A 14,188-nucleotide genomic window follows, 5' to 3' on the forward strand; every position below is an offset into this window, starting at 1 on the left:
CAGTATGTAGTTCTGATGTCGTGGTACATTTTATCCGACCCTGGATGTACCGAGTAGCGGGACCTGTGAGCTTCATCCATTACCAGCTCGCGTAATCCGCCAAAAAGTGGGACCCAAATACGCCCCGTTACATAGTAGGCGCCGTCTTCCTTTAGTTCCATTCGTTGCCTTGAGCCACGTAAGGCTTCAGCCTTGACGTTTTCGGGCTTTAGAGCTTCTATCTGAGCAGTTCGTATCTGTGCAGGAAGACTGGACTGGATAGTGAGCTGCAAGGCTCGTACGCGTCTAGGTAGAGTGTCTTTCCGACTGAGGGCGTCAGCCACAACATTGGCCTTGCCTGGATGATACTTGATAGCGCATTCGTAATCGTTCAGTAGTTCGACCCATCTTCGTTGACGCATGTTCAAATCCTTTTGCTTAAGGATATGCTCGAGACTCCTGTGATCGGTGTAAATCGTGCACCTGGTACCGTACAGGTAGTGTCGCCATATCTTAAGTGCGAAAACAACAGCTCCCAGCTCTAAATCGTGCGTCGTGTAATTCCGTTCGTGAACCTTGAGTTGACGTGAAGCGTAAGCAATAACCTTATCCCGTTGCATCAATACGCACCCAAGTCCCTGTATCGATGCGTCACAATAAACCACGAAGTCATCTGTGCCCTCTGGCAACGAGAGAATAGGCGCGCTGCAAAGCCTATCCTTTAGGTACTGAAAAGCGGTCTCCTGGGGCTCTCCCCAGCGATAGGTGACACCTTTCTGTGTCAGTAGCGTAAGCGGCTGTGCGATCTTCGAAAAGTCTTTAATCAATCGCCTGTAGTACCCCGCCAAACCCAAGAATTGGCGTATTTCTGTTGGTGTACGTGGTGCAGGCCAGTTCTTGATCGAGTCTACCTTGGATGGATCGACATGAATCCCATCCTTGTTCACCACATGGCCTAAGAAGTGGACTTCACGAAGCCAGAAGTCGCATTTGGAAAACTTGGCGTACAATTGCTCCTTTCGAAGGAGTTCCAAAATCAATCGCAGGTGTTGCTCATGCTCCTCTTGACTCTTGGAGTAAATCAGTATGTCATCGATGAAGACAATCACAAACTTGTCTAAGTACGGCTTGCACACCCTGTTCATCAGATCCATAAATACGGCAGGCGCATTCGTTAACCCAAATGGCATGACAAGAAACTCGTAGTGACCGTAACGAGTTCTGAAAGCGGTTTTGGAGACGTCCTCATCCCGGACTCTCAGCTGATGATACCCTGACCTCAAGTCTATCTTGGAATAGTGACTCGACCCCTGCAACTGGTCGAATAAGTCGTCTATACGCGGAAGAGGATAACGGTTCTTCACTGTCACCTTGTTCAGCTCACGGTAGTCGATGCACATCCTGAAAGTGCCATCCTTCTTCTTTACGAAAAGTACTGGTGCTCCCCAAGGCGAAGAGCTTGGACGAATAAAGCCCTTTTCCAAGAGCTCTTGTAGCTTCTTCGACAGTTCTTCCAGTTCGGTTGGAGCTAAACGATACGGTGCGCGGGCTATTGGTGCTGCTCCAGGAGCTAACTCAATCTGAAACTCGACTTGACGATGAGGAGGTAAACCAGGTAAATCTTCAGGAAACACTTGAGGAAAATCACGCACAACTGGTATATCCTCCAGCTTCTTTTCCTTTGCTGATGCGTCAGTGACAAGTGCCAGAATGGCAGTATGTCCCTTTCGTAAACATTTCTGCGCCTTTAAGAAAGAGATGATGCCAACCACAGCACCACTCTTGTCACCTTGAACTTCGAGAGGTTCCTGACTAGAGCGAGGAATACGAATAACCTTCTCCTTGCATAAAATCTCTGCGCGATGTTGGGATAACCAATCCATACCGATGACTACGTCGAAACTACCCAAGACTATGGGTATAAGATCAATCGAGAAAGTCTGACCAGCTAGAACGATGTTACAACCCTTGATTACATGTGCCGCTTCTACACTTTTACCATTTGCCAGTTCTACGACGTGTTTAGTGTTTAGGGGTGTTGGTGTACGTTTTAACAATTTACTCATTTTCAATGACATATAGCTTGTATCAGCACCCGAATCAAATAAGACAGTAACATAAATATCGTCGAGAAGAAACTTACCCATAACCACATTGGGATCATTCACTGCGTCACCCCGACCTAGCACAAAAGCACGACCCCGAGCTTCGTTGCCATTGTTGTTGTTGTTGTTTCCCCCGTTATTGTTGTTATTGTTCCCGTTGCCCTGATTGTTGTTGTTGTTCTGGTTCCTGTTTAGCTGAGGGCAGTGTCTCTTGATGTGACCTTCAGCACCACAATTATAGCACCCCTTGTTGCCCTGTTGCTGATTCTGCTGTGCCGGTGGCTGCTGCTGATTCTGATTCGCAGGACGAGGGCTTCTACAGTCTTTGGCCTCGTGACCCATCTTGAGGCATCTTTGACAACGGCCCCTGTTACACTGGCCGCTGTGGTGCCTGTTGCAGTTGTTACACTTTGGAAGGTTTCCGCGATATCCACCCTGCCTGTGGCTACCTGACGACTGCTGGTTAGGGCTTTGATAGTTGTCAGTCTTTCGCTGCTGATTCTGGGACTGAACCGAAACTGATGCTTTGCTTGAATCCCCCTCCCATTTCCTCTTGTTGTCACTGAGGGTAACGGGAGTAGCTGAAGGAGTGACTGTAGCAGTAGCGCTGACGCGCTTAGGCAGTTTATTCTGATCCACTGCCTGATCGGTGATGCGATGAGCGAGACGCTGGATTTCCTGGATGTTGTCGAGGTTAGCCGAGGTAACGTGGCTCTGGATTTCTGGTGCCAAACCTTTGAGATACAACTCAATACGCTTGTATGGAGGGTCCACCATAGTTGGACACAGCACGGCCAGCTCATTTGACCGTTTAGTATACGCTTCAATCTCTGATCCAACCATTTTCAGATTATACAGCTCGTCTTCCAGTTTGTGAATATCTTCACGCGTACAATACTCTCTCTTGATAAGTTCCTTAAAATCGTTCCAGTGTGTGGCGTTAGCAGCTGCCAACCCCAGAATTTGCACCTGCGCGTTCCACCAGGTTAGCGCTATTCCCTCCAATGTGCCAGTTGCATACTTAACCTTGCGAGCCTCAGGGCACTCGCACATTTCGAATACTGACTCTAGCTTTTCGAACCAATGGAGGAGTCCCACTGCCCCCTCGGTGTCACTGAAGGAATTTGGACGACAGTCCATGAAGTTCTTGAAAGTGCAGACAGGCTGCTGCGCGTGTTGACCTATTGTACGAATAGGACGAAGTTAAATACGGGAGTTAATGTAGGATCTAAAGACCCTAGTATGAGTCTATACTGCAGGATATACTACCTGCTTGAGCGGCTGCAACTGCCGCAGCAACGAGAGCCTCTAGCTGGGCTTTAGTCGTGTTAATTCGTGCGGCCATTGATCTTCACATCAAAGGCAACATAAGTGAGAAAGGTTCGCGAATAGTGCGATGACAGAAAAGTGTAAGCACATAAGTGTTCTCAAGCAGTAACAGATAGCGAGCAATAGTAGGGTAAGCATACTACGAGCAAAGTTCTAAGCAGTTCTAGCAAGCAGGTAATAAACATAAACCTTATTACCTAGGATGTCGAGTCTTGCACGTGGAGCGAAGCGTCGTTGTGGATCGTCGAGAGCACTGTTCTGGTTATAGTCTGGTTTTAATAAAAATGTTTTTCCATATTAAAACCAAGTTCTCTATAACCAATGGCTCTGATACCAATCTGTCACACCCCCAAAATCCACACGTGGAGTACCACCGCTTGGAGGCGTGACTGACCAGGATCAAGCCACCAATCATATTGAACATGTAATTAATATTAAGTAAAATAAATATAAACCATCCATCCAATACGATAGGTGTTCAAAACATAACCATAGTTTCAAAGTGTAGCGGAAGCATAGTAAATAATCCAACACTAGTTAATAGTTTTAAATGTCATAATAGTTCAACGTAGAAACCACGATCCTTGCCCACAACGACCCGCTTCTCCAGTGCAAGCTCCAAGTACCTAACGATCTGCAAGGCATGTAACAGAATGATCAACAAACTAGTTGAGCGAGTTCACAGTAAGTAAGTGCGTAACAGTAAGTAACGGGTGGCTCTACTGGGCCGATAGTAAGTTATACAGGTGGGGGCTTCCCATGTTATGTGACCACTAGACTATTCGTATCAACTACTCGTATCATCCCTGTTCTTCTTCCGAGAACAGTAGCGCGTATGGGGTATACGTAGGTTTTACGCACGTATCCTTCACAACCGAGGATAGGAGACGCGGGGGTGTACATGGGTTTCACGTACGTATCCTTTGTACCGAGGATAGAAGTAAGTAATGCGTACACGTAGGTTTTACGTGCGTGCCTGACATCCGAGGCAGTAATTGGCATATGACCACGTAGGTGTTATCCTAACCTACGGAACCGTCCTGACATCCGAGGATCATGGTAGGTGATAGTCTAGGAAAAGCATATGTACGTTCTTAGTCAATGGTAACCTTTATCCCATTCCCACGACCCGGGAATCCCATGCCTTAGCAGGAGTGTGAACTCACCTTGGGTTTGCTCGGTATGCTAAGTATGTGCTCAAAGTAAATCAATCACGTCCTAGGGTATGCACGTATACACAATCAGTTTATATCCAAGTTGTTCACGTATAGGTGAAATCATGAAAGTACTAGCATGCAAACATCATCACAGAAATCATGCACATTACTTAACGACAGTTAGATAATCCGGTTAACGTTTAACAGAGTTAAATCATGCTACTGTGCAAGTATACAAGTTGGCGAAACACTTATTTGGCGAAACACATTATTGACGAGACACTCCCTGTTTCGCCAACCACCCTTGGCGAAACACAACCCTGTTTCGTTGACTACACTTGGCGAAACACAATCTTGTTTCGTCAAGCATCCCATCTCGTCAAGCATTCTAATTCGTCAAGTCTGTTACGTTGTATCATTAGTTACGTCAAACATACAGTTACACGAGAATCATGCAGTTAGATACAGAAACCCTAATCATAGCTACTAGCCGTCATCATCATCATAAATCATACTGAGGTCATATAACACAGAAATCACCATGAATCATAATCATTACATATACATCTCATATTCTGAACACAAAGCTCGTTAACAAATCCCGAATCTATATCAACCAAAAGCATACATGTAAAGATTACTCCAAGAACCGTGATCTAGAAAATAATCAGAATCTATCAATCATTGATAAGTACAACCATTGCAAGATTCATGAAACCCTAATCAATATCAATTCCGCATAGGATTAGGAAATCGACTAGTCATACATAATCAAATCAATATCATCATACTCATAATCGTTCCAGGAATCAAACATAAATACAATCATGAATCGGGTAGTCACGAAATCGTGAAGCCGAATTAATACACAGACGACTAACCGAGATGGATGGGTGAGATGGTTAAGCGGTAGCAAAGTCTGAGAGGGCACACACAACTGCCGTCGCAACCAGGAAGGTTCTAGGGTTTCACTTCTGCCAAAAATGGCGAATGAAACAGAATACCAAGTCTAAAAAGTCACGTAACGCATTGGGCCATGATTGGGCCTCGATGAAACTGGGCCGGCGAAACAGGATTGGCGAAACAGGCTTTCTGTTTCGTCGGATGGTTCTTGGCGAATCACTTATGATTCGTCGAGTCCTTAACGGCTAGTGGGCTTTATCCAATACGGGTTTACAATTACACTAACACATAATCAAGCAATCACGAAACACTTTCATTTATCACAACGTACACCTTACAAGTCAACCGAGTCAAACGACTAATCAGTCAAGGTCAACAGTCAAAGTCAACATGCATTTAAAGTTGAAAGGTCGAGTTGTCACATATAAAACCACGCGATCTGGACCTCCCTGCGAACTGAACATATCTTTCAACCTTTACTCTCATGCAAAAATTAAGGTTTTCACATGCACTAATGAAGTATTAATTATGCTGACAATCAATAATCACATGCAATCAAAATATCATGGCCGACAAATTTTAGCAAAACAATTTCTAAATGGACCGAAACTACTGTCACATAATCACATGGGCTGCACACAATTTTGATGTCACTTTATAATTGGACCTCTCACAATTTTATTTGACCACAAAAGTGTATAGCAGACAACAATTGATACCCACTAAACCGACATTCTGTTTAATCCTACACATGCAAACTTTGAATTTTTATTAATAGGGCCGATTGATATAAAGTGGACTGACAAATTTGATATTAAACCTTTGCTGATTGGACCGAGAATTAATGGGTTGCAAATGACTTTAATACCAACAAAATGTAATTGGGCCGAAACTCTTGTTCACATGTGCTAACTCATTCAAAAGACTGTGCAATTTATTGTTTCACATGGATCGATGTTCTTTAATGCAAACAACCGTGACCGACAAACACTTTGATAGAACCGTCCAACTTTAATCACGTGATAACAGTTTGAGTTATTATATGCTGACAACAGACTTAACTATTTATTAATGATTGGGCCGATAACATTCAAAGCACATGGGTCTGACAATTTGAATTCACAATCTAATAGGGCCGCAAAACAATTAATACTTCTGATTGGACCGATGATATTCAAACGAAATAATAGTTTCAAGCGGGATCAGGCTCTATTTTTTTTCAAGCGGAATCACACGAATGATTCAAGCGGAATCCTGAAGTAACCTGTTGGAGCGAAATCAAAACAATTCTTGGAGCGGGATCACGATTTCAGGCGGAATCAAACAAGATTTCGAGCGGAACCTCACTTACAAGCGGAATCAAGCGTAAACTTCGAGCGGAATCAGACAAAAAACGTGACTTCAAGCGAAATCAGACCCAAAATGTTGTTGACGTCATCTTTACTCGTTACATTTCAAGCGAAGTTACGAATTTTTGTAAGATTTAGATCGAATTTTAAGCTAAAACTTTCAAGGATTGATTAAAACATGTTTGCGCACAACATATGTGAATTTTAGCTGATTTTAACCGTAAAAAGATGTAGATATTGAAAAGAAGGGGTAGAAACCAGAAATTTTCAGCTGAATTTGACAGAACTCCTCCTCCTGAGCTCTGATACCATTTGTAGGATTGTTTGTAGACCCGAACGAGTCGTTCAGAGAAGTTTTAATCAGTTACAGGTGCGGAAAACAAGTAACTGATGAAGAAATAGCTAGCAATTCACTTAAATCACTTCTCTGATTAATATTACAACTTGTACATTCAAGAATCAAACTGGCAGCACCTCGGTATGATTTTCTGATTCCCCACGAAATGACAATATCACAAGCCTATTTATAGTATTTCTGATTCCCCACGAAATAACTAATTTCTAATTCCCCACGAAAGTGTAATTTTCTAATTCTCCACGAAATGACATGTCCATTTCGTGGGAAATCAACATTTCGTGGGAAATCACCATTTCGTGGGAAATCACCATTTCGTGGGAAATCAACTCTACAACTCTATTTTCCCGTACAATGTGCCCTGATCTAACATATCTAGTACTAGACTCGATACAAGACGAAGTCGACAGATGTATGCACCAACATTGGGAGTGGAACGCTACCCATTTTTGACCCAAGAACAAAACCAATTGGAACAACTTAATAATTATATGAGTAGTTTTGTTTTAAGTGCAAGTATAGATAATTGGCAATGAGAACCAGATAAGATGGAGTATTTTCGGTATCATCATGCAGGGAACTACTAACCAAAACTTTGTTCTGTATTACCCGTTTGAGTGGATTAAATGGGCACCCAAATTAAAAAAACAAATATTTTCAAATGGAGAGGCGTTCAAAATAGGCTACCAACACTTAAAAATCTACATAAAAGAAGGGTTCTTAACGGATCAACATCATGTAGATTTTGTGAAGATCAAGACGAAGATGCGGAACATTTATTTGTATCGTGCGGCATATCATGTGTCATATGGAATAAGATCTGTAAATGGTGCAACATCCCAAATATTTCGGCAACAACAATAAAACACTTGATAGAGATACACAAAAAGATTGCAACAACAAAACAAAAGAAGAAGGCGATCCAGTTAATAGTGTTAACAACATGTTGGGAGATATGGAAAGCGAGAAACGAACTAATCTTCTCAGGCAAAAGTATAAGCATCAACATAATATTCGGTGGAATTCAAGCTAAAATTTTTCTTTGGGCAAAAAGAATCAACTTGGGGTAGCAGAACTGGGTGTCTTTTTTAATGTAATGTGAATGAATGATGTCGAATGTAACAAAAGTTAGGCGAAAAGATGGGTGAGTTTAGGGCTGTTCATGAGCCGAGCCGAGCCGAGCTAGGGCAAGCTTGGGCTCGGCTTGATTATAAACCGAGCTGGCTCGGCTCGGCTCGGATTTGAAACCGAGCTGAAAATCTAAGCTCAGGCTCGGCTTGGTTTTAAACCGAGCTGGCTCGGCTCGGCTTGATTTGGCTCGATTTTAAAAATAAAAGTTAATACGTAGCTCTCAAAATTCAGTATTCTAAAATATTATTCAATACTTCAAAAGAACATATTCAAAATAAGTTCAACCTAATACACTACAAGCCAAAATCACGTTCAACAATGCAAAATAAGTTTTATATTTCAAGTAAATACAATATTTGTTTATAAGCACAACAATCAACCTTTAAATATGTCATAGATATCAAACTACAAGCCTAAATACATATAAATAATAATCACTTTTTTGTAACATATTATATGTATATAAAAATAAAATATATTATAAGCAAAATAATTCGAGCTAAGCCGAGCCGAGCTACCAAGCGAGCCAAACCGAGCCAATTTGGCTCGTCACGAGCCGAGCCGAGCTAGGCTCACTTTCTAACCGAGCCGAGCCGGCTCGGCTCACTTTCAAACCGAGCCATATTGAGCAAGCTTTTTCTAAGCTAAATCCGAACGAGCTTCGAGCGAGCTCCGAGACGCGAGCTTTTTGGACAGCCCTAAGTGAGTGTGTATGGTGTTGTATAGTCTAGTGTCTTGCTTATTTAAAGCATTGTACATAGATTTGGTGTTGAATAAAATGACCTTTGTCGTTCAAAAAAAAAGTTATGTGTTGTAAGTCGCAATAATATCGTCTATACATGTCATAACATCCATCTAGATAAACGTTCACATGCTACATGTTACTACATGATGTCAAGATGCACATGATCCTACATTGACATTTCATGATGAATAGAAATGTTGGAGTCTTGCCATGAGACTTGACCCCATTGACATATAAAGTCAACCTATCATTGCTATCTAAAATAAACCCAAACTCCATAACAATACAAAATCCTCATTCATCTGCCCCACTCTCATTCTTTTTTAGCAACCACTCTCATAATTCTATATACCTCTAATCTTACCTTACCTTACCTTACCCACTTTATAAGCTTACAACCACCCCTTTTCAATCAATACTTAAGTTCTCAAGCTTACAATGGAGGAATCCGCGGCATGCAATTTGACACAAGTGTATGAAGATCTAATAAGAGATCTTCTCGACGAAAACTCGCCATTCCTTTTGCAACCTCAAGAAATCACTAGTGATTCATATGATAACTCCGTTAATAACCTCCTTTCAAACTTATACTCCGGCCCAACAATATCGGATATTGAAACCGCCTTATTAGCTACCAGTTACACAAACCACACCCAGGATTTTTCAGCATTAGCCAGGTTTGTACCTTCATAAACATTTAGTGTTTCTTTCTAATTAATGCATACTAGGTTTTCATGTGTTTCTCACAATAAACAAGGTTTGGAAAAAAGTTCACATCCATCTATCTTTTTTAACAACTAACTCACACCCTCTAATCCTACTTTGAAATCTATACACATATGTTCACCATTGGACTTGAATCCTTAGCCATGTGCGGAGGGACACCTTTACTACACACTTTGATACCACTAGGCAACTCTATGACATCTATCTATCTATTAAATATATATGTGTGTGTGTATTTTATAAAAATTAATATATGCATAGGGTTTCTTTTTTGGCAATAAGAGGATATGATTCAGTCATTAAACTGAACCTTGGTTTGTGCTTTACACACATCATGATCTTACTGAGTTCCTAAAGCTATATATTAGATAGTTTGACTTTGTGTAAGTATTCATGCATGTGTGTGTATATATATATACACACACACACACAATAGTAAAGGCGTATAAACTAACAAGTGGCATGCATGGTTAATCTGTTTGTGCAGGATTGCAGATATGGAGAGAGGGGTAAGTAGGGCTGAGAACAAGTATATACTGAAAATAAAAAGCAGTGGGAATGTGTTGGCAGATGATGGTTACAAATGGAGAAAGTATGGTCAGAAGTCTATTAAGAACAGCGCCAACCCCAGGTAATTAACTATATAGATTTAAAATTTTATACTGATAAAGAAAATACACGGGAAAATAATAAAAGGAAAAATTACAAAAATAGCAATTGACCATCATTACTTTCAAAAGTAGTCATCTCATTCGTTCTTGAAGGATGCATCTCTCGCATGATACATACGACACTTCAAAGACGTATGAAGTGACTATTTTTTAAAAGTTATGGTACCATAATAAAAACAACCCTTTTGGTCAAGTCACTTTTTACCGAAATAGTTTTGACTTCTCGACAAAATCCGGTTAGATTTCAGCTTTTGTTGGTGCATTATGTTTTGACCTTTTATTTTCGTACGTGTGACCACCGACAACACTGTAAGTCAATCACTAGCTTTTCTCAAAAATGTGAAATATATGTTTGATATTGACATTACATTCTACCAATTTTTTGGGATTTTTTTTACCAATAAAAGATTTATTATTAAATTAGATTTATTTTGAGAAAAATAATTTAAAAAAAATCCTCAATGGTCTAATTAAAAAAAATCAAAAAGGTTAAAACATTTATATATCTACTTTTTTTCCATTTTAAGTATGCACGTTTGTCAAAAATAGTCATTTTCACATCAATGTTATTAAATTTACTTGTTAACTAAATAAGTCTGTCATTTAGGAAAGAAAAAGAAAAACCGAAAACCCTATCAATGTTATGTTGATTACAGGCCCCTCAAACTTCACTCACAAAACTCACTAATATTAATGTGTAGAAAAGTTGCAGAAGTTTAAAATGAAGAAAGCTTGCTGTTCGATATATCAAAGAAGGGTTAAAAGCTTCTGTATTATAACTAAAAGATGAAAAGGGTGTACATGTTTATTAAAGAAGTGAGGCTATTTATAGCCATACAATTACAACGTGGGAAGTAATAAATAAAGAATATACTTCTTATTCTACTAAATATTCGGTCTAAAGCACGACCTCTTCTTCTCCTTGTGAATCGGTCAAACCTTGAATTTTCTTTATTCATCATGGAGCATGCAACGTGATTATAATTTCATACGACAATTCACTGCATGTGACCTGTGACTCGTGTAACCCGTGAACAAACCCGAGTAAACACGTAACCCGTTTGACCCGTTGAACCATGACCCGATAACGTGCCGACCCGTGACCCGTAAACGAACCCGATTAACCCAACATGTTATTAGATTTACTTATTAACTAAATAAGTCTGTCATTTAGGTATGAATAAGAAAAATACAACCGAAAACCCTTTTAGATTCATTTTTGTGCATGACTCTTTTAACAAAATCAATTATTAAATGATACTAATATTATTAATGTTATATTGGAAGGAGGTTTGGTGTATTTATCCTAAAAAAATAAAGGAAATGTGATACTGTTAATGTTATATTAAACATATATATGAGTGTGTGTAACACAATATTATAAACAACATGGAATAACAAATGTTTTTTTTTTCTTGATACAGAAACTATTACAAGTGTACAAACCCCCGTTGTGGTGCAAAAAAACAAGTAGAGCGATCAAATGATGACCCGGACACATTGATCATTACTTACGAAGGACTTCACCTTCATTACATGTACCCGTATCTCATATTTGGCCAATCCAAGAATCTTGACCCACCAACTAAGAAGTCTAGAAAGCACAATGTCGAAACAACGGCAGATCAACGTCAACCAGCGAAAGACTCGGAGGAAACCATAAGACATGATTGGCTTGATCAACATACATCAACGATATTAGCAAACCATGACCCTCAAGTAGAATTGACCTCCCAAGGATTGCTTGAAGATATGGTTCCATTACTTGTACGAAATCCTATCAACTCGTTCAAATCTTGTTCTTCACCATCTCATCGTTCTCCGGGTGATTCACCTTCGGGTTCGTGGTCCCCCAACTTTTGATGTTTACTTATTTGTGTGTAATATATTGATGCATCACATATATCTAATAAATTAGGTTAAGTTTTCAAAAGTTGTTTTCATTGGCAAAAAGTGTATTTGTACCTTGTTAGACAAATCTACTGCTATATACGTATATATAGTAATGTTGTATTATATATATAGTAATGTTGTATTATATTAATATATATTGAGTGTTGTTAAATGTTATAAGGGGAGGAGGGGTGGTTCACTAGTGATAGTTTCTATCACTCCAACTATCCAATAAAAACATGTCATGTCATCAACCAAATTTCTATCACTAGTGATAGAAATGTAGGAGGGTGGAATCACTAGTGATGGAATTCTATCACTCCCAAACTTTTTTTAATTTTCATTTTAAAATTATAAATTTCACTAATTTTTTTAATTTTTTGTTTTAAAATACTAGAAACATACAATAAAACACTAAAATTAAAAATTTCATTAAATTTAAAACATACTACTTCAATTTAACATACTAGAAACATACAATTTAAAAAAAAAAAAAACCTACTCCTCGTCCGAATCCGGAAACTCCAAACCTAAAGAACCTACTAGTTCGATTAAATCGAATCTCAACCGAAACTGAGTTTCTTCGTTACGCAATTGTAAATGGATATCTTGTGGAACTTGAACTTGTGTAGGAGGATCCGGCACCCAATCCGGGGAAATTGTACGTCCGTTGTAACAACCCGCACTTTCGTGCGTTGTTACTACTCGATACACTCGTTACGCCTAGCACCAGAGATTCAGATCATAATGTAACTATATCAGATATATCGCTAAATCGAAGTATGATCGAATAATTAAGCATATTCTATCGCTATTTCAAACCTATTTTCATAAATTATAACACTCACGATGATGTTGAGTGAGGGCTTAATCTACCCTCCTCGATAACCGTGAGGTGTCAAAACATAAACAAGCAACGCTAACAAAGACTAACGGGTGAGTACCATGTCTCCAGCCATCGTGATGATGACGGCAACATGAGCAAGTAGTACGCCGATAATCATTGTGGCACATCACATCGAAGAACGCACTCGAAGGCACGCGTAACTCGATCATCGCACCGAATATTGGATATATAGATGCATATATGCGACCCTTTTGTGATTAATTATAATAAATAATTAAATAATTATATAAATATATGAAAATATGGCCCAAACAGTCGAAACCGCACCAAAAACGAGGATCAAGGGCTTCCATACGGACGGGCCAGCCAAACGGTTGGGCCAGTCGATCGGACGGGCCAGCCGATCGGCTGGGCCGCCCGATCGAACGGGCCAGCCGATCGGCTGGGCCGGCCGATCGGACAGAACAACCAACCGGCTGGACCACCCAATCGAACGGGCCAGCCGATCGGCTGGGCTGTCCGATCGGACAGGCCAGCCGATCGGTTGGGCCAACCGATCCGGCCCGCCTTTCCTCCTTCTTTCTCCTCCCTTGCCTATAAATACCTCTCTTTTCACTCCAAACACTTCTTGTTGCTGCTGCTACTCGACCAGGACGTTCTTGACCACTTTTCTCTCGATTTCCCCCGATTCTTGTAAGTTTTCAACCCAAATCCTGTACTTCTATAATCTATAATCAATCCTACACCTTTCTACCTTTCATAATCCAACTTTTAACCGTGAAGTCAACGGATTTGGAGTGTTCTAGGGTGATGTCACCATGGAGATCTTCCAAGGTGATGTCATCCCATGAAGAACAACTCAGATCCGAATGGTTTCCGTACGATTTTACGTAAATCTCGTCTAAATCTATGTTTTCCAATCAAGAAGTTACAGATTTGAGATGTTCTAGAGTGATGTCATCATAAAGTTCTTATGAACTTCAAGTGTTGGCCTCATT

At 40.2% G+C, this 14,188-nt stretch overlaps 1 protein-coding gene across 1 annotated transcript; it reads left to right on the forward strand.

Annotated features, from left to right (window-relative positions):
* The first annotated feature begins 9,409 nt into the window (after nt 1-9,409).
* Nucleotides 9,410-12,470, forward strand: LOC110917334 (probable WRKY transcription factor 49). Its single transcript, XM_022161908.2, has 3 exons — nt 9,410-9,730; nt 10,267-10,410; nt 11,875-12,470. The coding sequence occupies exons 1-3, from the start codon at nt 9,492-9,494 to the stop codon at nt 12,311-12,313; spliced, it is 822 nt and encodes a 273-aa protein (XP_022017600.1). The 5' UTR covers nt 9,410-9,491; the 3' UTR covers nt 12,314-12,470.
* Nucleotides 12,471-14,188: the final 1,718 nt, after the last annotated feature.

This window comes from Helianthus annuus, chromosome 14 (genome assembly GCF_002127325.2).
Source record: "Helianthus annuus cultivar XRQ/B chromosome 14, HanXRQr2.0-SUNRISE, whole genome shotgun sequence".
In the NCBI taxonomy this organism is placed as follows: domain Eukaryota; kingdom Viridiplantae; phylum Streptophyta; class Magnoliopsida; order Asterales; family Asteraceae; genus Helianthus; species Helianthus annuus.

Excerpts from the sequence above, each read along its gene's own strand:
- LOC110917334 (XM_022161908.2), top strand. The coding sequence starts at position 9,492 with ATGGAGGAATCCGCGGCATGCAATTTGACACAAGTGTATGAAGATCTA. Across the intron at positions 9,731-10,266 it reads GATTTTTCAGCATTAGCCAG|GATTGCAGATATGGAGAGAG; the intron begins GTTTGTACCTTC and ends CTGTTTGTGCAG. Across the intron at positions 10,411-11,874 it reads AAGAACAGCGCCAACCCCAG|AAACTATTACAAGTGTACAA; the intron begins GTAATTAACTAT and ends TTCTTGATACAG.